The following is a 24,177-nucleotide window of genomic DNA, read 5'->3' on the forward strand; positions in this document are numbered from 1 at the left end:
CTCAGGAGGTCACCACTCCTGCCGAGGATGCCACCACGGCGCCTGCCGCGCTCGCCGAGGACCCGGCCGTGGAGAGCTCTGAGGAGGGCACCCCCGCCGCCCCCACTACGCCGCTACTCGAAGCCGAGGGCGACGCGCAGGTCGAGGAGTCTCTGGACCAGGCCGTCGTCGAGAAGATGGACGTCGGTGTCGAGGCCCAGGGCAACGACGAGGCCGAGGCCAGCAGCCAGGAGGACGTCGACCAGGCGGAACGCGAGGGGTCGAAGAAGAGGAAGCGCGAGGAGAGCGACGACCCGTCACAGGCCGCCGAGGAGAGCGACGCCCAGCCCCCCGAAGACGACGCCACCAAGGAGCTCGAGGCCGAAGACGTGGACGACGACGAGCAGGCGCCGCCGAGCAAGAGGCAGGCGGTCGAGAGCCCTGAGGACCCGCAGCTCGAGCTCAACGGGACCCCCAAGTCCGAGTCCGAGACCCAGCCTGAGGTGGAGCAGGAGGGACCGAACGAGGACCAGACCAACTGCGCGGCAGAGGAGGCGGAGCTGCCGGCTACTCCCGTTCTGGCGGGCAAGGTACTCATGGCTGAGGCCGACGAGGTTCGCTCCGAAGCGCTCAAGGTCGAGGAGTAGGCGACGTATCGTACTACTCGGAAGCTCAACGTTCTCGAAGCTCTCCGAAGCGAAGCAGCTCTCTTTCGGTTTACGCGCTCTCTTCCGGTTGGTCTCGACTCCCGCTACACACCACGTCAGCCGCTGGCTCTTCGCTTTCGCTCTTCTTCGTTCTTTCTCTCTCTCTTTCTCTCTGTCAATATAGAGCTTTGTTAAGGGCCGACACGCCTTGCCAAGCGTGCTCGGCCCTGCCTCTGCGTCGTTAGACGACGTTTTTATCACAAACAATAAAAAAACAGCATTTTCCTTCGTCGCTTCTCAGAGGGAAGAAGCGAAGGGTGGGCCGCGGGCGGGAGGGGAGTCGTCGGCCGCCGCCGAGCTGGAGGGGGTGGTGGTGGTGGTGGAGGCGGTGCGAGGGTCGGGGGCGAAGGCGCGTACGAAGCGGCCGAATTTGCTGTCGGGCGGGAGGGACGGGAAGGCCGAGAGCCGCTGTAGCTTCCACACCTCATCCAGCTCGCGCCCCGCCTCGTTGAGTGGCGCCAGCGCCACCCGTGCATCTGCTCCATTCCCATCGACTCATCAGCGAAACACAGAACGACACACCACCGCACACTCGACACTACACACGACACACGACACACTCGACACGACACGACTCGACACGACACACTCGACACACGACACACGACACACGACACACGACACACGACACACACACGACGAACCGGAAGACGAAGGGTCGCGGATGAAGGAGAGGACGGGGGCGAGAAGGTGCACGGGGATGGAGAAGTTGAGCCGCGGGATGATGACCCCGGCGGCCTCGTCCTCGGTTCCCTTCCGCCGCATGTTGCACGTCACCATCCCCACCACACGTCCGGCACTGCACGTGCGGTGAGTGCGGTTGTGCGTGTGCGGTTGGTTCAGGCAAAGAGGAAGTGGGCGAACTTGTTGATGAGGGCGCCGCCGCTGTTGCCGTTATGCACCGCCGCGGTGGTCTGGATGGCGCCCGGCTTGCCGTCGCTCGTCGTCACCACCTTCGCCACTTGGCCACCGGTGCACAGGCACCCTTGGCCTTCATTCACACCTCATGAGCTGCGTGTGCGGTGGTGCGTGTGCGGCGTGTGCGGTGGTGCGTGTGCGTACCGATGGAGGGAAAGAAGAGCGGGTAGCCGATGACGAAAATGCTGTCACCCACGCGGGGCGTTTGCTGGGCGAAGCTCGCTGGCACGAGCGGGGGCCACTTTCGGTCATTCTTCAGCCGCAGCAGTGCCTACCATATCACCCAAAAAGTTATGCCGTGCGTGTGTCGTGTGTGTCGTGCGGTGTGCGCGTGTCGTGTGTGGTGTCGTGTATGCGCACCACGTCGATGCAGGACGAAGAGGCGAAGACGAGGTCGGCCTTGAGCCAGGAATAGCCGGCCGAGTGCTGGTCGTCTTCCACGCGCACCCGCACCGATATGCCCGCCTGCAGCACCGAGTCCTCTGCACGCACAGACACACAAAGTGGAGTTGACTTGGGCGTCTGCCGTTTCGTTGTGTGCTGTTTGCGCGTGTGTCGTGTCGTGCGGTGGGCGTGTCGTGTGCGTGCGTGTGTGCGTGTGTGGTGGTGGTGTTACCTATCGCACTCAAGTACGGGCGCACGACGTGGGCGTTCGTTAATATATCTAAGGACAGCAGCACAGGCAACAAAAATCGATGAGCCACGCCATTCAAGCCTGCGTGTGTCGTGTCGCGTGTGCGTGTGTCGTGTGTGCGTGTGTGCGTGTGTCGCGTGTGCCGTGCGTGTCATTGTGTGTGTCGTGTGCGCACAGCCGGTCGCAGAGAGCACGATGCCGGACGCCCACGAGTTGCCGACCTCCAGCAGCACCAGCGACTTCTGCGCGCGTCGCACTGCAGCCGAGGGCTCCGTCGGCTTCCGTTCTCGCGGCGGCACCGACCGCATCACCGACGACGACGCGGCCGTCGAGCCCCTCGCGGCGGCGGCCGCCAGGTGGTGCTGCTGCACGATCGACATGGCGACGTCCGCCGCGATGATGAGGTTCAGCTCCACTGGAGACCCATTCCGCAAGGTGAAAAGTTCGCGTTAAGGCGCCAAACCCACATCGATGCACGTGTGCGGTGTGTGCGTGTGCGGTGCGGTGTGTGCGGTGTGCGGTGTGTGGGGCGATGTGAAAGGATATTATATGGGCGGCATGGCGATCTGCACAGGAGGAGAATTGATGAAGAAATCAGCACTGGCCGAACGTACGACACGACACGCGCGGTGGTGGTGGCGTCGGTACCCCCGCGAACTGGCGTTGGTCGTTGAAGGCCGGGCCGCCCTCGCACCCCGGGATGCACCGCGCGTCGGTGAGCAGCAGCGGAAACCGCGTCGCCGGCTGTGGCTGCGCCGACTTCTTCGCCTGGTCGTCGTCGTCGTGGCCGTGGTCGTGGTCGTGGTGGTCGTCGTGGACCAGCGGTGGCGGGGCCTCGAGCCGGCCGCTCACCACGCCCGTCGCCAGGCAGTTGAAGAACACGTGCGGCGCCAGCAGCCCGTAGGGCGACCCGTACACGTGCAGCCCATCGCCCTGCGCCAGCGACGACGCCGACACCCACGCCGATGATGATGATGAAGACGACGACGACGACGACGATGAAGAAGATGATGAAGATGACGATGGTGAAGATGATGACGAAGATGAAGATGAAGATGAAGATGGTGGAGGGAGGAGGCGGAGGAGGGCGAGGCTGGCGGCGGTGTGAGGGTCCCAGGCGGGGGCGAGGGGCTGGCCGACCTCGCGCCAGCCGAGGCCCCACGTGGACTGGTCTCGGCCGCCGGTCAACTGCAGCAGCGCCTCCACCGCCTCCCTGGGACAGTACACACTGGAGAGCACACCGCACACACACACGCCACCGCACACGCGCATCAGTATCATCGCGTGTGTCGTGTCGTGTCGCGTGTGTCGTGTGTCGTGTGTGTACCGTTCGAGTCGGGCTTCGCGCCAGACTTCGCCGGCGTCGGGCAGGAGCACCTCGACGCGCGTGCCGGCTGCCAGCGCCGGCGACGACGACCACGGCGACGACGAGGCATCTATGGCGGTGGGGGTGGTCATGAAGGGAACGAGCACGGTCCCGGTGGTGACCACCAGCTCTGCCCCGCCGTCGGCCGGCCCGGGGGCGAGGGCCACGCCCGAGGCGCCCACCCACGTCGCCCCATCCCTGAATGGATTTCAATTCATCTCACTGCAAAATTAAAAATAATAAAATAAACAAGAAAGTAGTACTTGTGCAGGCGGGCGGGCCAGCCGGGGGCGAGGGACTGCCGCGGGTCTCGTCCCGTAACGCGAACGCACACGCCACGCATCTTTGGGCTTAAAGATGAACTTTGATCAAAGGAAGTTAAAAAAAAGAAAAAGAATAACGTGGATAAAAAAATTTAAATAAACAAAAAGTTTCGACGAAAGAGAAAACCCAACTTTTTCTTTATTGGTGAGACCAACCTCGCTACTCAACGAATGAGTCAAAACGCTGCACCCGCGGCTCTGGGCCTTCAGCTGAAGTTCATCAGCCACCCATTCACTGCGCAGTAGAAGATGATGAGGGAGAAGAAGAAAAAGAAGAAGCTGATGAAGAAGGCGTTGGCGGCGTTGAGGGAGGCGTAGAGGTGTCTCCCTCACTCTGTGTGCGTGCATGCCATCATTAGACGCCGGGCGAGGCTGTGTGCATTTGGGGGATGGGGCGAGTTGGGTGATCTTGGGCGGGCTGCAGGCACCAGCTGAACCCAGCGCCGCCTCCCGACGCGTATACACTTCTGCGCACCACCAACACGGCCCACACAGCGTCAGCGTCCATCCGTTCATTCATATTTGAAGATCAGACTCGCGTAGAATGTACTCTTGGTTGGGCCTTGATGCGCATTTGAAGATGAAGATGAAGATGCTCTGGCTGGTGTTCTGACGCACAGAACTTGAAGAGCCATACAAGCAACCAGCGGCAAGGAGCAGTGTGGGTAAGATGGCCGTTGACAGTTTTGTTGGCCTTTGGACAGAAGAGCAACGAAACGGCCCCGACCGCTACGCCACCAATTCACTACCACCCGCGGCCCTACACGCAATTCGCACACGTACACAACACACGACACACGACACACGACACACGACACACGACACACGACACACAACACCAGACGAGACAGGTAAAAGGTGCATATATGGGCCGCGCACCGACACACGATCAGGAGGGGCTTGACATCGCTGTGGGTTGTTCTGGCCCTTTACTGGGGGATCGTGTGCTTCAAGCGGAGGCGCAGTGTCAGTGAGATGTCTGCAGGACACAATCATACGCAATGAATTGTAATCAGTTTTCTGATCAGTGTTGTGTTGTGTGTTGTGTGTGTGTGGTAGTCGGTACCTCTGTCCATGATTGTGACACGTTTGCCATGGATGGCACACAAGTTGGCCTCCTCAAGCACCCCGACCACAAAGGCCTCGGCGGCCTGCTGGAGGGCGTCGACCGCCGTTTTGGTCCACCTGTGGCCGGGCTTGATCTCCAGGGTGAGCTGCCGCGTCAACCTCGAGAACGTGGCCTGCCGGGAAACAACAAAGTAAGCAGAACACAACACACACAACACACACAACACGCACAACACAACACACACGACACACACCGCACACGCACCTTGGGGATGAGTGTGTCGGTGCTCTTCTGGTACTTTCGGATTTCGCGCAGGGCGAGCGAGCCGGGCGAGTGGCGGTAGCTGGGCCGACGCCCGAACAGGGACTTGCGTGCTGCCTGGGAGCACCTTTCCCGCTGCATTTGAATGGGCCTTCCTGCTTCGCGCAGAGAAGATGAAGCTGTGTAGAAAGAAGATGAAGAAGAAGAAGAAGAAGGTGATGAAGTAGAAGACTGTGGCGTTGACGGCGTAGAGGCAGGTGTCGGGGGGTCTCCCTTTCTCTGTGTGCGTGCATGCATCATTAGACGCCTGGCAAGATTGTGCGCATTTGGGAGAGGGGCTAACCATTTGGGGTGTTCTTGGGTGGGGGACCCAGTGCGGCTTCCTGCCGCCTGTGCTCTTCTGTGCATCACCAACACGGTCCGCCCAGTGTCAGCATCCATCCATCCATCTTCAGATTCGCGTAGCGGGAGGTGAAGCGCAAAAACGAAGCTGCAAATGCCAACGTACTCTTGCATGGGGCTTGACGCGCATGAAGTTGTCTGGCTTGTGGTCAGATGCACTGATCTTGAAGACTACAAGCAATCGGCAAGGAGCAGTGGTTAAGATGGCTGCTGACAGTTTTATTGGCCTTTGGGCAGAAGAGCAACGAAACAGCAACAGACGACAGTCGCCTACAGCATCAATCTCGCCCATCTGTTCTCTTCAACCCTCTTCAACGTTATCCCGGCACGTTATCCCAGCCATGCAGTCGCAGGAACAGAAATCGAACAAGTCCCTCTACGTCGGCAAGGAGGTGGACTCTCTGGGTACACCAACCACCTCGCCATTATTCTACGCGATTGCCAGCATGTGTTCAAATGCATCGCAAGAGATGCCTCAAAAAAATGTAGAGCATGCAATGCACCTTATATTAATCCTTCTTCTTTCAATTGAAAATGCCTTATGGATTACTCGATGCCACCAGACGCGGTGCTCGAGGCGCATCTGCCGGAGGCCGAGCTGGCCGAGGTGCGCCGCCTGCTGTACGGCAAGGTGCCCGCCTCGCTTCCCATCTCCGACGCTGCCCGCAAGCTCGCCGACGAGCGGCAATACGACATCAAGTACGTCGCCGCCCCCCAACCCACTTGGCCAACACTTTGCTTCTACGCGCGTGCGTGTTGCGCGTCGTGTGCAGTTGAGCCATCCCTCGACCGACGCCTCAACACGACACACACACGCACACACACACGACACACACACACGACACACACGACACTCACCAGGGCGTTCAAGTTCGATGCGGCGCCGGAGCAGCTCCGCAAGCCGCGCGTGGTGAAGATCGGCCTCATCCAGAACTCGATCGCCGCGCCCACCACCGCTCCCCTCTTCGAGCAGGTACAGCCAACCCAGCCACTTCAATCATACTGTTCAGCGCTCGCCTCTCGCTACCTGCTTGACGGCACATCGCGTCGTTGGCCGTGTGTCGTGTCGTGTCGTGTCGTGTGGGCTGATGATCGTTGTTTCGTGAGTGTGCAGTACAAGGCCATTGAAGCCAAGATCGCGGAGCTGATCGACGCCGCCGGTTCGATGGGCGTCAACATCTTGTGCCTGCAGGTGCACCATCCACCCTCTTCGACTCGTGTTGTGTGTGTTGTGTGTGTCGTGTCGTGTCATGTGTCGTGTCGTGTGCGATAATGTGCTGCCGCGGTCTCTTGCCTGACCGCTGGCGGCGCGTGCGCAGGAGGCGTGGACGATGCCGTTCGCCTTCTGCACGCGGGAGAAGGCGACCTGGTGCGAATTCGCCGAGTCGGCCAAGGACGGCCACTCGGTCAAGTTCGTGCAGGAGATGGCGCGCAAGCACAACATGGTCATCGTCTCCTCCATCCTCGAGCGCGACAGCGCCCACGGCGAGACCATCTGGAACACCGCCGGTACCACTCCTTCGCGCCACCGTGTGCCGTGTGTGTCGTGTGTGTGTGTGTCGTGTGTGTCGTGCGTGTCGTGTGTGTCGTCGGGCCTTGTCATGCTGACGTGGCGCGTCGTCATCGTCGTGGGGGTAGTGGTGGTGGGCAACCACGGTAACATCATCGGGAAGCACCGCAAGAACCACATCCCGCGCGTGGGCGACTTTAACGAGTCGACCTACTACATGGAGGGCAACGACGGCCACCCCGTCTTCGAGACCGAGTTCGGTGCGCGTCGTGTGTCGTGTGTCGTGTGTCGTGTCGTTGGTCGTGTGTCGTGTATTTATTTCTTTATTTTTGTGTTGGGCAGGCAAGATCGCGGTGAATATTTGCTACGGGCGCCACCACCCGCTCAACTGGCAGATGTTCGGCATCAACGGGGCCGAGATCGTGTTCAACCCGTCGGCCACCGTGGGTGCGCTGTCCGAGCCCATGTGGCCCATCGAGGCCCGCAACGCCGCCATCGCCAACTCGTACCGCCCCAGCACCACCATCACCGCACGCACACGCATCGCACCACCGCACACGCACACGCCGCACGCAGTCGCTAACGCGGTGCCAACACGCGAGCGCAGGTACTTCACGGCGGGCATCAACCGCGTCGGCACGGAGACCTTCCCCAACGAGTTCACCTCCGGAGACGGCAAGCCCGCCCACAAGGTCTCCCCCCCGTGGCTATGGTTTTTCATATTTTTTTTATTGATTCATATTTATATGATTGATTTATTATTGTATTCTTATTATTGGGCTCACACGCGGTCGGGTGTGGGGGGGCTTGACGCAGGACTTTGGCCACTTCTACGGTTCGTCATACGTCGCCGCGCCTGACGCCTCTCGCACTCCCGTACGTGACACGCCACACACGCGTGTGCGCTTTTGGCGACGCCGCCCGCGTTGATTGCTGATTGTGGATCCGACTCGTGGGCAGGGTTTGTCGCGGGCGAGGGACGGCCTGCTCGTGGCCGAGCTCGATCTCAACCTGTGCCGTCAGGTGCGCGACAAGTGGAGCTTCCAGGTCGGCGCTCACCTCCCACCTCCCACCTCCCACCACATCAACACTCAACGTAGTTCTTCTTTCTGAAGTGTTCGTACTTTCGTCGTGTGTTGTGTGTTGTGCGTGCGGTGCACAGATGACCGGCCGACTGGACCTCTATGCGCGCTCGTTCACCGAAGCAGTCAAGGAGGACTTCAAGCAGCAGATCATCCGCGACCCCTCGCTCGGCAACTGAACACAGGCCAGTGTTGTTGTTATTTTACTGGTAAAAAAAAATACTTATTACATTCGTCGGCGTGGAAAAAGTAATAGTAATAGTAATAAATATTTATCCAAAATGGTGGTAGTCGTAATCGACAATGTACATCATCACATAAAAGTGGGGAGGGCAACAGCGACACACACGCGTGATCATGACTACCAGAAGGGGCACCAGCCGATGTAGCACTGGCACAGGTTCTCGTGGGACGTGGCCTGGTCGATGAGCCGCTGCACCTGCTGCGGCACGTCCAAGCTCTGCTCCTTGCTAAAGTCGCGACCGCGCAGCTTGGATGCCACACGCTCGATCACCTTCAACGCTCTGTGTGTCGTGTCGTGTCGTGTCGTGTCGTGTCGTGTCGTGTGCAATGCGCGCAGCGCGAAAAGCAACAGTTTATGTTAGTGTCGTGTCGTGTCAATGTGATTGATAACAGAAGGTGCACACGGGGAGGGGGCGTTCGTACCGTTCGTTGGATCCGTTTTCGGTGCCGGAGGCGAGTTCGGCGGTGGCCGCCCGGGCCAGGATGCTCTTGGAGCGGTAGGTGTGCGGCGACGCCGACGCGCCCGAGGGCGACGAGGGCGAGCCCAACGGGTCGTGATCTGTTCACACCGCACACGTTAGCCGCGTGTGTTCTGTGCGCGTGCGGTGCGTGCGTGTGCGGTGTGTGCGGTACCGTCGTGTCCGAGGGAGTTGGTTCTGTTCTTGGCGTTCTGGACGTCGGAGGCGGTGGTCGGGTTGGACGGCTGGAGCAGGCGCCAGTTGATGAGCGGGTCGTGGACGAAGGCCTCGAGCACGGCCATCACCGACTCGCGGTTCTCGCGCAGCACCCGCATCACGCTCTCGCACGTGAACCGGAAGTTGCCCTCGATGCCGCTCACCTCCATCGCGTTGATCAGCATCCGCGTCAGACGGAACGGAATCTTCTCCGGATACTTCTCTCGCTGCATCGCCACCTACATTCCATTCCACACATTCCACCACACATTATATAAATAAATAAACAAAACAAAACAAATAATAAAGAAAAGAACAATAAGTAATAAGTGAGAAATAATAAATGATAAATGATAATGATTACCTCGAAACAGTCGCCAAAGTCGATGTGGGTGATCTTGCCGGTGTGGCGGTCGAGCATGAGGTTGGACGGGTGGCGATCGCCCAGGCCCAGGATGTAGCCCACCATGGACATGACCGCCAGCGAGCGCGTGTAGTTGGTGCGCCGGTCGAGCCACACCTCCGAGTTGGGGCTCTTTAGCCACAGCACCTTGTCCAGGTCAGAGCCCTTCGTGTTCTCCAGCGCGTACTCGAACACCTCGACCTACACAAAATGCATATTATGAGGGGAATGTGAACAATTTTCAGTCATTTGGGCCTCACATGCCAACCATTCCACACCCCCCAAGTGGTCGTCGCCGCACCTTTTGGATGAGGGAGAGCTCGTCGTAGTTGGAGGCCATCTGCACCATGAGCTTGTGCTCCAGGTTGAGCAGAATCTTGCGCGACTCGCGGTAATCCCTGGTAATCACATTCAAATGAGCAAAACTGTGTGTGCGGTGGTGTGTGCGCGTGCGATGGGTGTGTGTGTGTGTGTGTGTGGGCTGACCTGATGAGGATGTGGAGGGTGTCGTGATTGGGGACCCAGCCGATGAGGCCGCTGTTGGGCGAGAGCGGGATGATGGCGTAGCGCTGGATGCTCAGGTGCCGGTTGGCCGTCTCGCGGTCGTTGGCCAGCAGCGTGTTGATCAGACCAAACAGCTGCATCACCCTCTCGTCCTGTCGCAGATCCTCATGACCTGCGTGTGCGGTGGTGCGTGTGCGTGTGCGTGTGCGGTCGAAAAATTGTTAACGCACGCACCACACGCACACGCACACGCACCACCGCACACGCATGGGGAGGGGCGAATGGGTACCCTTGAGGAGGAAGGTGTACTCCTTGCCGTCGGAGCCGAACATGGAGAGCTTGCGGGGCCGCTGCTTGGAGGTGATGACCGAGAGCGAGGGCGCCAGGTAGGCGATCTTGACCACCTCGTCCGTGTGCGCCTCGTAGGTGCCCGGCACCGCCAGCTCCAGGTCCCTCGCCTCCAGCAGGTTCGGCGACACATACCTAGTCGACAACATTACACGTCAGCACCTTGAGCCAGTCGCGTGGGCGTGGGCGTGGGCGTGGGCGTGGGCGTGGGCGTGGGCGTGGGCGTGGGCGTGGGCGTGGGCGTGGGCGTGGGCGTGGGCGTGGGCGTGGGCGTGGGCGTGGGCGTGGGCGTGGGCGTGGGCGTGGGCGTGGGCGTGGGCGTGGGCGNNGCGTGGGCGTGGGCGTGGGCGTGGGCGTGGGCGTGGGCGTGGGCGTGGGCGTGGGCGTGTGCGACGGGAGACGAGACGCACTGGAGCTCGAGGGTGGTCATCTGGGGCAGCTGCTTGTTGATGCGGCGGAAGACGTGGTAGTAGAGGTCCCACGCCTGGTTGAGGTCGGACACCTTGTTGGAGCGCGAGTACTTCTTGCACCACCCGAGCGCCTCCTGCAGGTCGTGCCCGTAGGCCTGCTGGAACGACACCTCGCGCAGCGTCTCCGGTCCCTGCCATGACACACGCGTCAGGCCCGTGTGCGTGTGCGTGTGCGGTGGTGCGTGCGTGTGCGGTGGTGGTGCGGTGGTACCTTATCGAGCATTTCGTGGAGGGGCTGCAGCTTCTTGAACATGCCCTCGACGTCGCGGTTGCCAAAGTAGAGGCGTGAGGCCTCCTCGAGGCCCTCGTGCCACATCTCGTGCCACAGAATCGCCACGCGGATCAGCTCCTTCGACACCAGCAGCGCAGCCTCCACCAGCGAGTTGTAGTGCTTCCTCATCTTGTCCAGAATACTACCATCATGACACGACACACACGACACACACGACACACGACACGCGCGCGATAGTGAGACACGGCAGTGGCGCTAGATGGGGGGGGGAGGTGGTGGTGCGGGCCGAACCTGTTGGCGGCGGACACGCGGGCAGAGGCCTGCGACTTGGAGGCCACGGAGAGGGGGTACACGAGGGCCTGCGGGTGTTCCTTGCCCACGTTGGTAAGCAGGTCGTGGATCATGCGCGCCACGCTCGGCATCGGCGAGTGGATGCGCGCGATCAACTGTATGTGTGTGTCGTGTGTCGCGTGTGTGTCGTGAGTGTGTCGTGAGTGTGTCGTGTGTGTCGTGTTGCCGCAAGAGAGACGAGGCAGTTGTTAGTTCGTGTGTAAAGTGATGTGTTGGAGGGCGACGGCGCGGTGGAGGAGAGTACCTGAGGCACGACTTGCAGCCAGGTGTCGATCGAGACGGTGTTGAAACCATCGATCAGCGCGTCCTCCACCTTCCTCTTATCGCCGTACTTGAACCACAGCGTCAACAACCTGCGAAGGACACGCACGACACGACACGACACACGACACGCGTGAGCCAATTCAAAGAATGCAGTGTTGTGCGTGCGTGTGTGTGTGTGTGTGTGTGAGAGAGAGAGAGAGAGAGAAAGAGAGAGAGAGAGAGAGAAGGTGCACCTGAGGGTGTCCTGGAGGCTCTTGCCCTGGGGCGCGAGGGCGATCGAGCGGAAGAAGCCGGAGACGGCGGGCACGAGGTGGGGCGAGATCTTGTCGTGGAGGCCCTGCTTCTGGTAGTGGGTGATGACCTCGAAGTTGGAGCGCGCCCACGAGTGCCACGCCTTGTACCAGTGGTCGTCGTACTCGGTGGCGGCCTTGAACGACGCCAGAATGTGCGGAATGGCGGTTTCCGATAGGTTGTCGGAGTTGAGCTCGCTCTCCCATTGGCCCAGCGTGAGGTGGCACCGCGCCAGCAGCTTGGCGTCGTCCTGCAGGTTGCGCGTGAACACCCGCAGCCGGTCGAACGTCGCCTTCTTGTCCCCCGCGTCGTACATGTACCGCAGATAGTTGAACGTCACTCTGTATACACACACACGCAATACAATGAGACACCGCGTGCGTGTGCGGCGTGCGTGTGCGGTGGTGTGTGCGGTTGCGTGTGCGGCGTGTGCGGCGTGTGCGGCGTACCCGGGGTGGGGATGGGAGGCAAACTTGTCGGGGTGCTGGGCGGGATCGCAGCCGAGCAGGTTGACGAGGGTCTTGTAGGCCAGGCGCATGTGGCCGCTCTTGCGGCACAGGTTGGAGAACTTGAGCCAGTTGTCCATGTCCTCGATGGGCGCGATCACCATCGAGTGCACGGCCAGCATGTCCTGCCACACCTCCACGTTGCGCTGGCAGCCGCGCAGCCGCTTGGTCCAGATCGACCGGATCATGGCCTTGCGCTCCTCGTTGTCCGTCGACTGCTTGTAGTTGATCACCTCCTCCATCTCGGCCAGCTGCTGCACCTTCACCACCACCTTGTAGGCCCGGTTGTACGACTCGCCCACCTAACAACCACCACCACCACCATCGTCAACATCATCATCACCACCACCATCATCTACAACATGTAAGTGGTGCGTGGTGTCGGGCGTACGAGAGCGCGCAGTTCGGTGTCGAGCAACTCGCGGGTGCGGTCGATGTACTTGTGGGCCTCTTCGTAGTCCTCCATGTGGAGGTTGAGGATCGCCTTGAAGAAGGTCCCATCGGGCTGTCACGCCAAAGGTTACAAGAAGAACGAAGAAGTACAAAGAACGAAAAACGAAGAACAAAGAACGAAGAACGAACGAAGCGAAGAAAGTCGTTAGCCAACCGTTTATAGTCGACGGGGTGCGACAACGTTGGGGAGAGGGGGGGCAGCGTACGCTGGTGTCGGGCATGACGGTGATGTACTCGTCCATATTCTTCCACAGCTTCAGATTCCACGCGGCGCCGGCGGCTAGGGGCGCCATTCGCTGGCGCAGGGGCTTGTCGGCCTTGGGCCAGATGTCCTCGGCGAGCCGCGTCAGCTCCTGCGTGCAAAGGCGGCGTCAGCGCTCAAGCTAACATCGACAAATAAGCCGCTTTCTCTTATGTTTTTCTCGTTCCGTACCTCCCACTCGGCGAGAGCGTGGTGACAGCGCATGCGACCCATCGTCAGCTCCATGTCGTCGGGCCTCACCTTCTGCTTGCGCTCATAGACCTGCGAAACAAAAATGAATTACAATTAAAAAACATTATTACCATAACAATAACAATGTAAAATATGCCTAAATAACTTATATAAATATAAGTTGTCTTTCGGAGAAAACAAAAAGAGAAAAGAAATGTGGTTGGTGTACCTCCTTGGCCTGGTCCCAGCGCTGGAGCTTCTCGTACCAGGACTCCTTGAGCTCAATGTCGTAGTTCTGCTGGGCATAGAGGAGGATGCCCACGGCGGCCTCGGGCAGGTCGAGCTGGTTGTTGATCGAGATCAGCGCCTCGCAGGTCGTCGCCGGCGACGTCTGGAACTCGATCTCCTTGTAGTGCAGTGCCTTGGCGAACGCCGCGCACTTGTCCGCCAGCGCGCCCAGCGTCTGTGCGTACATACGCGAAACCGCACACAAGAGTCAGCGTGTGCGTGTGCGTGTGCCGTGGTGAGTGCGTGTGCCGTGGTGTGTGTGCGGTGGTGCGTGAACCTTGATGTCGATGGGGAGGGGCTTGTCGTCGTGTTCCATGAACTCGGCGAGGTTGAGCAGGTTCTGGAGGATCTCGGGCGGGATGGAGGGGGCGTTGAGGGCCATCTCGAGGCTGTATATGCACTGGTCCTGGTACTGCTCGTGCAGCTCGGTCCAGCACGAGACGAAGCCCGCGTTGAACAGCTCGCGCGCGAGCGACGGGTAGACCTGGGCCATCGACAGGCACGAGCGGCAGGGCGGGCGAGGGCGACTGCTGCAGCAGCTCCATCGAGAACCGACGCATCCAGTCATGCCAATCCTCCTTCGTCGAGCGATGCGACGCTGCGGACCATAGTGACGTTGTGTGAGCACACACCGCACACGCACACGCACGACCGCACACGCACAACGGCACACGACGATGGAATGTACCTTCCCAGGCCTTCTTGAGCTTGGGCTCGACCATCTTGAGCTTGCTGCCGGTGCCCATGACCATGTCGTTGGTGGCGCTCGACTCGGCGTGCTTCCTGTGCTCCATTCCCTCGGGGTCGAGCCCCAGCGGCTGGTTCTTCATTATCCTGTTCCAAACCAAATCAACACATTAGCACGCGTGTCGTGCGGTGTTACGTGCGTGTCGTGCGATGTGTGCGCGCATGTGCGGTTCATTGGTCAGACGTACTTGGTCACGAGCGAATCGTAGACGGGGTGCTGGATGCGATGCTTGGCCAGCACTTTGCTCACCATGGGGATGAAGATGGTGTAGTCCGAGCCCAGGTGGTAGGCCAGCGTGCACAGCGTATCCATGGCCACGCTCTTGAGCTCGGGGTCGTCGCCGTCGAGCACGCGCGAGAGCGGGTGGATGATGCGCGACGCGTAGTCGGAGAAGTTGAGCTTCTGGCACAGGCGGCCCAGGGTCTTGATGGCCTGCGAGCGCACCTGGCTGTCGATGATGTCGGCCTGCTCGACCAGCTTGATCACGGCCGGGATGATGAGGTGCAGGTAGTCGTCCAGGTTGGTGCCTAGCACCTCGAGCGCGTGCAGGATGTTCTGCACCGGGCTCCGCTCCTTCGTGCGATCCGTGTGGAGCACGTTCAGCATCTGCGGGATCAGCTCCGGCAGGTAAACTGCGCACCACCGCCGTCGTGCCACACACACACACACACGCACACACCACCGCACACGCACACGCACACGCACACAATCAGTTCCCTGCCCGCACACGTACGAACAGACGCGAGCAAGAAAAGGTGGAGGCGTACCCTTGAACTCGTCGTTGAGAGCCTGCGAAAGGACCTCGACCAGGGTGATGATCTGGTCCAGCATCGACGTGTTCCAGTACTCCTTGATCAGCGCGAAGATGTCCTCGAGATAGTCCTGCAATGGGAAAGAGGCGGCGTTGAGTTAATCCTCCGGTTGGTCGGGGCTGAGGTCAGCAAAAAAATCCCCGGTTGGTCGCTTGGGCTGTGGGGTACCCGGATGTGCTGCTTGACGATGGCGACCAGGAGGCCCAGCTGCTTGAAGAGGAATTTGAGGAGGATCGTCTCCTTGGTCCGCATGCACTGCAGGAAGGGCGGCATGATCTGCGGCAGGAACGGAATGCACTTCAGGCCCAGCGACTTGAAGATGAACATCACCGCCTGCACCACCGTGTTGTGGTGCTGTCGCCCAAACAAGATCGATAACAAGTCAGCATCATCATCGCGTACGTGTGTGTCGTGTGTGGTGTGCGTGTCGTGTGCGTGTGTCGTGTGTGTGTGTGTCGTGTGTCGTGTGTCGTGTGTGTGCCGTGTGCGGTCGAACCTGAGACAGGGAGGGGTCGCGCAGGATCTTCATGAGGGCGTTGATGGAGACGGTCAGGTAGTAGTCCTCCGAGGCCATGCCTGACATGGAGTCGGCGGGGACCGGGTTGGCCGGCCCGCCGGTGCTGGCCTCGTCGCTCTTCTTCTTGCGCACCTCCATTTGGATGGTCTTGTGCTTGTAGGGGTCGAGCGCGCCCAGGATGCCCAGCACCTTGACCACTTCCTGCCGCACCGACGAGCCCTGCTCCGTCTTGATCTCGTTGATGAGAATGTCCAGCAGCTTCGGGTACTTGATGAACGGCTCGATCACATAACCTACGACACACGACACGACACGACACACGACACACGACACACGACACACACGGGTGGGCACGCGGAATGTGAGGTGGTGATGGTGGGTACCTGCGCTCTCGGCGAGCTGGCCGAGGGTGCGGAGGGCGACCTCGCGCTTGACGACGGAGCTCTGGTCCTGGAGGGTGTCGATGATGAGGGGCAGCAGCTGGGGGATGTGCGGCCGCATGTCCTCGCCGCCCACGATCGCCAGCTCGCCCAGGGTGGCCAGCACGCACGAGGCCACGCGCGGGTTGGAGTCCTTTAGCTTGGGCAGCAGCGCGGTGAGGATGGGCTCGACGTAGGGCTTGATCAGCCGCTGCGACGGGCGGATCAGGTGACCCAGCAGCCGCGCGCTCTCCTCCTTGTTACGGCTGTCGCCGCTGAACTCTGCATTTACCACCACACCCCACACGACACACACGACACGACACACACGACACGGCACACGACACACGCGACACGACATACGACACACACGACACACACGACACACGATCAGTCGCCGCGCGTTAATGGGAAGAAGCGAAGGGAGGGGCGAATGGAGGGTACCGAGCTCGGTGAGGAGTTGGATGAGGGTCTTGCGGAGCGAGGGCATGACGTAGGCGGGGTTGCGGACCGTGAGCCGGCCGATGGTGAGGATGGCCAGCTCGCGGATCTCGAACACCTCGTCGTTGAGGGCGATGAAGAGCGATCGCAGGTTCTCGGCCTGGGCGAGGTGGTGGTCGAACCGAGCGTCGAGGCACGACAGCACAGTCTTGCGGATGGACGGGTCGGGATCGGCGATGCCCACGTTGAGCAGCCTCTCGAGCACCTCGCCGATGACCACCGCCAGGTAGCCTCGCGTGGGCGCGTGCTTGTTGGAGCGCACCAGCAGGCTGCTGCACGTAAGCGCCGCGGCCTTACGGATCGCACTATTGGAAACACGACACGACACGCACACAACGCACGACACGACACACGACACGACACATGACACGACACACGACAAACACGGGAGGGAGTCAGAGAATGTGTGAGGAGAGCGGCGGCGCCGACGACGTACGGGTCTTCGTCGTCGAGATAGCCGACGACGGTCTCGCGCACGAACTCGGTCAGGAGCTTTTCCTGCAGGTTGAACGAGCCCAGCGTCCTCAGCGCCAGCTGGATGGCCGCCGACTTGTCGGCAAAAGTCTGACATGACAGACAAGCAAAGAAACACGCGTAAGTGCAATTCGAGAAAAGAAAAAGAAATGAAACAATGTTCTTGTTTTGGTGCGTACCGGCTGGGCGCTGAGGCCGGGCGCGGCCTGGAGGTTGACCATCTTGCGGAACTTGGCGGCGCGGTTGCCCGGGTGCAGGAAGGGCTTGCCGGCGAGCACCATCGAGAGGTGGTCCATGAGCTTGTCCTGGATGTGGGGCAGCATCGAGGGCATGTTGATGGCCAGCTCGGCCAGGGCCTCGGTCAGCGTCGGGCTCAGTCCGCCCGAAAACATCAAATCTGCAATCGTCGTGTATGCGTGTGTCGTGTGTCGTGTGCGGTGTGTGCGGTGTGTGCGGTGTACGGTTAGAGGAGCTATGACAGAACCGCAAAAGAATAGTTGTGTGCCACGTACCGAGGATCTCGTGGATGTCCTTCTGCAGGGCCGGGCCGACGACCGAGCTGAGCATGCTCACGCAGGTGAGCGCCTGGAGGCAGTAGCCCTTGGTCTTGACGTTCAGCGCGTTCTTGAGGATGGCGATGAGCTGGTCCAGGTAGGGCTTGATGTGGGTGCCGACGGCGCGCGAGATCTCGCCCAACGCGATGAACGCGCTCGGCCGCTCCTCGCTCTTGCCGTCCTTCTTCAGCACGTTGAGCAGCGTTTGCATGCTCATGTTCAGATAACTCACCACGAACTGTGCTCGCGGATTGGTTCGGATTTAAAAATAAACATATAAAATAGAGTGGAGTGCAGTGGTTGGTTAGCGTCTCGCTGCGGAGTCAAAAACAAGCTGCTGCGCCTCCTTAAAGGAAGGGTGGTAGCCAGCCGTACGTACCTCCTCCGAGGCGAACGTGGCCAGGCGAGGCAGGAGCGTGATGACGGTCCGCTTGATGATCTTCTCCTTGTGGTCCCTGTACCGTAGGATCGTCTCGCACACCTCTTTGAAATATTTGTTCATGAAATCGCCCGTGTTCCTCAGAAGCTCGCCTGCGCCAAGAAGAAGAATGAATAAAAGGAATAGAAGAAGAAGAAGAAGAAGAAGAAGAAGAAGGTCAGTGGACGGCCGGCCGAGGAAACGGCTGGCATCCCCCTTGGGCTTTGAGGGGAGAGGGGGCGACGGGTACCGAGGGTGATGAGAGAGCCGTGGATGGTGGGGACAGTGTTCAGGCGCAGGCCCTTCTGTGCCTCCTCGTAGATCTTGTGGTACCACTGCAGCCGCAGCCGGTTCTCTCGCTCGGAGATCAGGGCCAGCGCGGCGTGCAGCGCATCGACGGCCCCCTCTCGGATGGACGCGTTCGTGTCGTGCAAAGCCAACCTGGCAGCCGAGCGCACGCCACAGCCACCATCGCGTGAGTGCCGTGCGCACACGCACACGCGCCACCCACCGCACACAACACACATGACACACGTCCAAGGGGTGACGGTAGTACCAGACGAGGTCAAAGAAGGACGAGACGTGCACGTAGAACAGGGTGGGCGCGTTCTCGGCCAGCTCCTTGAGTACGAGGACGGCAGCGTAGCGCCGCGACTGGTGCGTGGCGTCCTGCAGCCACTCGAGCGCGCGCTTGACCTCGAACTCGACCACGAACACAGCCGTCAGGGTACCGCTGGCCTGCGCCAGGCGACCTGTGCGGATCTGCTGTGAGTCGCAGAGATCATGAAGCGGGTGGGTGTGGATGGGTGGGTGGGTGGATGGGTGGGTGCTCACCGAGGGCTTTGGCGGCCATGGTCATGACGGTGGGGTCGTTGGACTGAAGGCCGAGTCGGAGGTAGTTCGCCAGGCGGGTCGTCTTGGCGTTCTCGTCGTGCTCGATGTCGATGAGCTTGTCTGGTTTATGTGCACAAAGAAGGGAGAGAGAGAGAGGAAGAGAGGAAGAGAGATACAACACGTGGGTCAAGCTGCACGAGGAGAAAGAGAGTGAGGAGGCGTAAAGGGAGGGGGTACCGATGGCCATGATGCCTCCGATCTTCTCGTGCACGACTGGACTATTTACAAGCTCGAAGATGTGTTTGTTTGTGAGCTCGCTCATGAAGCGCGTGAAGTACTCGCTCGACATCTCGCGAGCTTGCGTCACCACCTGGCAGAGCAAGGAGTGCAATAATTCATTAATTCATTCAATTTAAATTGATGTTATTGTTTTAAAGGCGCGGCATGGCTGGGAGATGCAAAATGGCGGAAGTGTGTACATGATTTTTGAGCTTCTTTGATGCCTTGGTTCGAATCTCAGGATTCCTGCGTACCCACGCATTGGTAATTTTAAATTAGATAAAAAACCCAAGGGACTGGCCGGCCAGAGAGGGGTATTACTTGTTCTTGAGTTCGGAGAGCAGCTTGTGGAGCACGGCATCGCTCCAGGCCGCCTGCTCCCCCTCCCCCTTCTTCAATTTATCCGCCATTAGCTAAGCCCGAGCGACTGGATCGCCTCGGCTCTCGTTAATCTTACTTTTCCTCTCGCAAGCACGCCAACTATGCAGCCCATTTCCATTTCATTTTTTGCATTCCATAAAATAACGTTCACAATTACCGTAGAACGTCAACGCATAACGACTTTATCGAAATCGATTTAATATTCGATCACGCGAACGATTTGGAATGGAAGAGGGCCTCTCGCCTCGGCTGGGGTCGGCCCACTCGGCCGCCGTGGGCTCGCCGCGAAGCCATGGTGCCAAGGACTACAGAGAAGAGATTCGCAACAAGAGGCAATTGACAGTTATCCCTGAGCTGCATGCCCAGGAATCGCTCGACGCATTGCCCATTCGAATGAGCGAAGCCTGCACCTTGCGACGCACGCGTCCCAATTCCAACAACCCCGCCCCCTACACAATCGTTCGTACCCGCTACAAAGTTGCATTTATTATTTATTATTATTTGTTTATTGCGTTTATTATTTGTTTGTTTCTTATTTTATGCCTTATTTGGCGTGGCTAGACCATTGTTGGGCCGAACGACGGGTCGGAGGCCGAGCTGGTGAGCGCGTTCGTAAACAGCGATGGCGCGCCCCAGCTCGACGCGTCGCCACGCTCGCACCGAGGCGCCAAGGAAAGCGGCGGCGACGGCGCGAGCCAGGAGGCGATGGACCTCTACCTGTCCTCGTGGAAGAAGAAGTTCAACTTTGCCGGTACCTGCTCTACTACTCTCCGCACACTCGCGCACCTCTCAGCGGTCATGATCGCTACTGCTCTCGCAGAGCAATGATCACCACGGCGTTCATCATCATCATCATCATCGATTGATTGTTTGATTGTTTGATTGAGTGATTGCTTTCCTCTCCATCAGGCAAGGAGTACTTGCTGGAGTTGCACGCGGGCCTTCATACGCAGGCGGAGACCGCTCTCGACAAAGGCGCCAACGTTCACATTCACGACGTATGCACATCCGCTCTCGCAATGCGTGTCGTGTCGTGTCGTGTCGTGTCATTGGGCGCGTGTCGTGTCGTGTCGTGTCATTGGGTGCGTGTCGTGTCGTGTCGTGTCATTGGGTGCGTGTCGTGAGTGTCGCACGTCTCACGAAAGTTGTTTGCCAGCAATTTGAGTCGTCGTCGGGGTTCATGTTCCTCTACGACGTCACGAGCCGCGAGACCTTCGCCGAAGTGATGCGCGTGCACAGCCTCATCGTGCGCTCCAAGAACGTGGAGAAGGGCAAGGCCAAGGGCCTCATACCCATGATCGTCCTCGCCAACACGCGCAATAGCTTCCAACACCAACAACGCCAGCCGGCCCAGCCACCACCCGGTGGTGACTCGCCCAGCTCGCACCACCCCATGGTCTCAGTCACTGCGCCCGACGGGTCTGATGCCATCGCCTCCATGAGCGGCGTCAGCGGCGTCGCAGTGTCGGCCAGCGGTGATTCGGCGACGGCGACGACCACCCAGAGCCCGGAGAGGGAGGTGACGACCGAGGAGGGACTCGAGTTCGCCTACGCGTGCAATTGCCCGTTCTACGAGATTTCATCGACGACCAACTACGCCGACGTGCTCAACGCCTTCCAGCAGCTCCTGGGCGAGATCATCAAGGGCCAGCGCACCAGGAAGGCCGCGGCCGACCCGGCCTCCAAGCTCACGCAGCTGGGGGTCAAGGGCAACTGGCGCCGGTCCCAGCTGGCGTCGCTCGTCTCGTCGGCCTCGTCGCCGTCGTCGTACGGCGTGTCGCCGCCGCTCTCCCCGCCGCTCTCGCCTCTGTCGTCGCCGCCGCCGCAGCCGCGAATCGAACCCGTCCTGCCCGGCTCTGCCCGGGGCGTCGATGACGACTCAGCGGCGGCTCGAGCCTTGGCGGCCAAGGCCCAGGGCGGCGGCGGCCTGCTGGCCCCGACCACCACCACTTCGTCGTCGTCCGAGGCCAAGGAGGAGCTCCACGAAAGCCTCAAGGACCGACAGAAGGCCTTCCGCTACACGCGGGTCGACGCCGCCGATATCAAATACCTGTACGCAGCCAATCCTTTGCTCCCAGCCGCGGATTCTGTCTAATGTGTTGTTGATCACGTGTCGCTTCTTCGTGTCGTGTGTCGTGTGTCGTGTCGCGCCATGTACGCGTGTGTCGTGTGCGTGCGGCGCTATTGTTACTAGGCCACCGCTGGACGCCGAGCCCAACTCCAAGCCGCGCATTCGGGCGGCCACGCTGCCAAAGCTCATCGAGAAGCTGACCTACCCCAAGTACCCCGGTACGGGTCTCCCGCACTATAATACTAATAATATTTATAATAATTTTCATTTCTATTTCCATTTATTGATAGTTTTAACATGTTTAATATTTGTGCAGACACGGATCTGGTGGCGACCTTCCTGCTCACCTACCGATCATTCACGACGCCGGAGGAGCTCCTTCACTTCGTCATGCGGCGCTACGAGACCACCGCGCCGGCCGACCTCGACAAGGAGGGCCTACGCCTGTGGGAGGCCAGCGAAATGCTCCCCATCCGGCTTCGGTACACCACTCGCCCGATCCGCTCTCCGTGTGCAGCTCTTCTCAACCGCACACGCACACACCGCACACCGCACATACCGCACAGAGTTATCAACGTGCTCAAGAGTTGGATTTCGGACCACTTCTACGACTTCTACGACAGCAAGACGCTGCTCGACACGCTCAAGGACTTTGTCGACAAACAGCTGAGCGTGCCCACCAACCTGAAGGGTCCGCTGCAGCAGCTCAAGAAGTCGATCGAGACCAACGAGATGGAGCGACGGGCGCGCAAGGAGTACATGTTCTCCAGCAAGCCGCCCAAGTCCGTCATCTCCAAGAAGGTCGCCAAGGCCAAGCCGCAGGAGATCGATCTACGCGACATCGACCCAATCGAGGTGTGATTCTGTTCGCTGTGTCGTGTGTGCGTGTGCGTGTGCGTGCGTGCGTCGTGTGTGCGTGTTGTGTGTGTCGTGTGTGTCGTGTCAATCGTTGAACGCTAACCGGCGAAGCGTAACAGATGGCGCGTCAGCTCACGCTGATCGACTACGACCTGCTCAGTCGCATCACAGCCAAGGAGTGGCTGGCCCACAACGAGTGGGCCACCAACAAGGCCAAGAAGAGGGACGACGAGTCCAAGCCCGCCGCGCCCAACCTCGTCGCCATGATAAACCACTTCAACTGCGTACGTCACCCCCCCCCGGACCAGCCCCAAACGTTGTATGCCGACTCGCGTGTGTCGTGTGTCGTGTGTCGTGTGTCGTGTGCCGTGTGCCGTGTGCCGTGTGCCGTGTTTCCATGTTCCGTGGGCACGCAGGTGAGCAAATGGGTGGCCACCGAGATCGTGAAGTGCGCCAAGATCAAGCACAGGGTCCTCCTCACGAAGAAGTTCATCGAAGTGGCCCAGGTGCCTCTTCCCTCTCAGTCCCCCAGAGGCAACTCTGTCACTGAATGCTAACGCGTGCTGTCGTATGTGTCGTGCTGCGTGTGTGCGTGTGTGCGTGTGCGTGTCGTCCGAGCAGCACTGCCTCAAATTGAACAACTTCAACATGCTCATGGCCATCGTCACGGGCGGTCTCGGCAACGTGTCCGTTTATCGACTCAAATACTCGTGGAAGGTACGGAAGGCGCTGGGCGCTGGGCGTGCGATGAGTCAAGAAGGGCTTGAAAACCAACCTAATTTAATATTTATTATTATTATTAACATTGTTATTTATTATTATATTAACTTGTTGGTGGCGTTTCATGCAGAGCCTGCCCAAGAAGACGCTGATCGCGTACGAGGAGCTGCGGATCCTCTGCGACTCGCTCTCCAACTTCAACAGCCTCCGCACCGCCATCCGGACCTCAGTCCCGCCCACCATCCCCTATCTCGGTACAATCACTGTATTTATTTATTTCTTATTTTTATTGTATTTTATTCATTCGCTCACCATTTGTATTACATTATATTAATTATATTAATTGTATTTATTTATTTAATTTGAAATGCAGGATTGTATCTGAGCGATCTGATGTACATCGAGGACGGCAACGCGGACGAGGTGGAGGGCGGTCTGATCAACTTTGAGAAGCGGCGGCTCAAGGCGGAGACCATCAAGGACCTGCAGCACTTCCAGACCTCGCCCTACTGCCTCACCGAGATCCCCGTGCTCCAGTACTACTTCCGCAGCCTGGACCACCTGAGCGAGGCCGAGCTCTACCGCATGTCGTGCCTGCTCGAGCCCCACTCGCGCCAGCGCGGCGCCTCCATCGTCAACGCGCCCTCACGAGGGTACCCTCCCCCTACACGCGCACACACGCACACACACACACACACACAGCGCCATCTTGACCATTCCCTCTGACCCCGTGTGTGCGGTGTGTGCGGGTGCCGTGTGTGCGCACACCAGGATGGCCGACCAGCTGAGTGCGTCGGGGGCGCTCGATCTGCTGGAGTCGTCCGACGGCGAGATCCAGGTGCGGAGGGACTCCAAGCCGGACTCGACCCAGCCGGACGGG

General features: G+C 59.7%; 5 protein-coding genes and 1 pseudogene across 5 annotated transcripts in view; 3 read left to right on the plus strand and 3 right to left on the minus strand.

The window, feature by feature from the left end:
- Positions 1-923: 923 nt before the first annotated feature.
- ACA1_295710 (trypsin domain containing protein) lies at positions 924-3,947 on the minus strand (the record flags this gene model as incomplete). The annotated part of the gene is made up of 11 exons (XM_004368184.1): positions 924-1,162; positions 1,331-1,485; positions 1,551-1,677; positions 1,749-1,875; positions 1,965-2,086; positions 2,221-2,268; positions 2,414-2,648; positions 2,887-3,171; positions 3,379-3,466; positions 3,566-3,802; positions 3,868-3,947. The coding sequence occupies 11 exons, from the start codon at positions 3,945-3,947 to the stop codon at positions 924-926; spliced, it is 1,743 nt and encodes a 580-aa protein (XP_004368241.1).
- ACA1_295720 (uncharacterized protein) lies at positions 3,204-3,344 on the plus strand (the record flags this gene model as incomplete). The annotated part of the gene is made up of 1 exon (XM_004368183.1): positions 3,204-3,344. A coding segment is annotated over one exon (141 nt), but the record flags the coding sequence as incomplete, so codon positions are not given.
- Positions 3,948-4,656: 709 nt separating the features above from the next.
- On the minus strand, positions 4,657-5,951 carry ACA1_295730 (core histone h2a/h2b/h3/h4 superfamily protein; the record flags this gene model as incomplete). The annotated part of the gene is made up of 5 exons (XM_004368185.1): positions 4,657-4,687; positions 5,035-5,168; positions 5,261-5,536; positions 5,601-5,657; positions 5,766-5,951. 5 exons carry the CDS (start codon positions 5,949-5,951, stop codon positions 4,657-4,659), a joined length of 684 nt encoding a protein of 227 aa, XP_004368242.1.
- Positions 5,952-6,000: 49 nt separating this feature from the next.
- ACA1_295740 (ureidopropionase, beta, putative) lies at positions 6,001-8,430 on the plus strand (the record flags this gene model as incomplete). The annotated part of the gene is made up of 10 exons (XM_004368186.1): positions 6,001-6,064; positions 6,223-6,358; positions 6,521-6,632; positions 6,774-6,851; positions 6,979-7,168; positions 7,298-7,429; positions 7,512-7,674; positions 7,777-7,861; positions 8,130-8,192; positions 8,332-8,430. The coding sequence occupies 10 exons, from the start codon at positions 6,001-6,003 to the stop codon at positions 8,428-8,430; spliced, it is 1,122 nt and encodes a 373-aa protein (XP_004368243.1).
- Positions 8,431-8,612: 182 nt separating this feature from the next.
- ACA1_295750 lies at positions 8,613-19,337 on the minus strand (annotated as a pseudogene).
- A 536-nt stretch (positions 19,338-19,873) lies between these two features.
- ACA1_295760 (RasGEF domain containing protein) overlaps positions 19,874-24,177 on the plus strand; it is a gene marked incomplete at both ends in the record, with an annotated part of 6,540 nt that continues 2,236 nt past the window's right edge. Inside the window, 13 exons of the mRNA XM_004368187.1 lie at positions 19,874-20,107; positions 20,210-20,399; positions 20,558-20,646; positions 20,805-21,700; positions 21,843-21,937; positions 22,036-22,201; positions 22,286-22,574; positions 22,697-22,861; positions 22,994-23,083; positions 23,199-23,294; positions 23,428-23,551; positions 23,671-23,950; positions 24,069-24,135. Of these exons, the coding sequence (XP_004368244.1) occupies positions 19,874-20,107; positions 20,210-20,399; positions 20,558-20,646; positions 20,805-21,700; positions 21,843-21,937; positions 22,036-22,201; positions 22,286-22,574; positions 22,697-22,861; positions 22,994-23,083; positions 23,199-23,294; positions 23,428-23,551; positions 23,671-23,950; positions 24,069-24,135 (2,781 nt within the window). The remainder of the gene's footprint in view (positions 20,108-20,209; positions 20,400-20,557; positions 20,647-20,804; positions 21,701-21,842; positions 21,938-22,035; positions 22,202-22,285; positions 22,575-22,696; positions 22,862-22,993; positions 23,084-23,198; positions 23,295-23,427; positions 23,552-23,670; positions 23,951-24,068; positions 24,136-24,177) is intronic.

This window comes from Acanthamoeba castellanii, assembly GCF_000313135.1.
Source record: "Acanthamoeba castellanii str. Neff unplaced genomic scaffold scf7180000084777, whole genome shotgun sequence".
Classification (NCBI taxonomy): domain Eukaryota; phylum Discosea; order Longamoebia; family Acanthamoebidae; genus Acanthamoeba; species Acanthamoeba castellanii.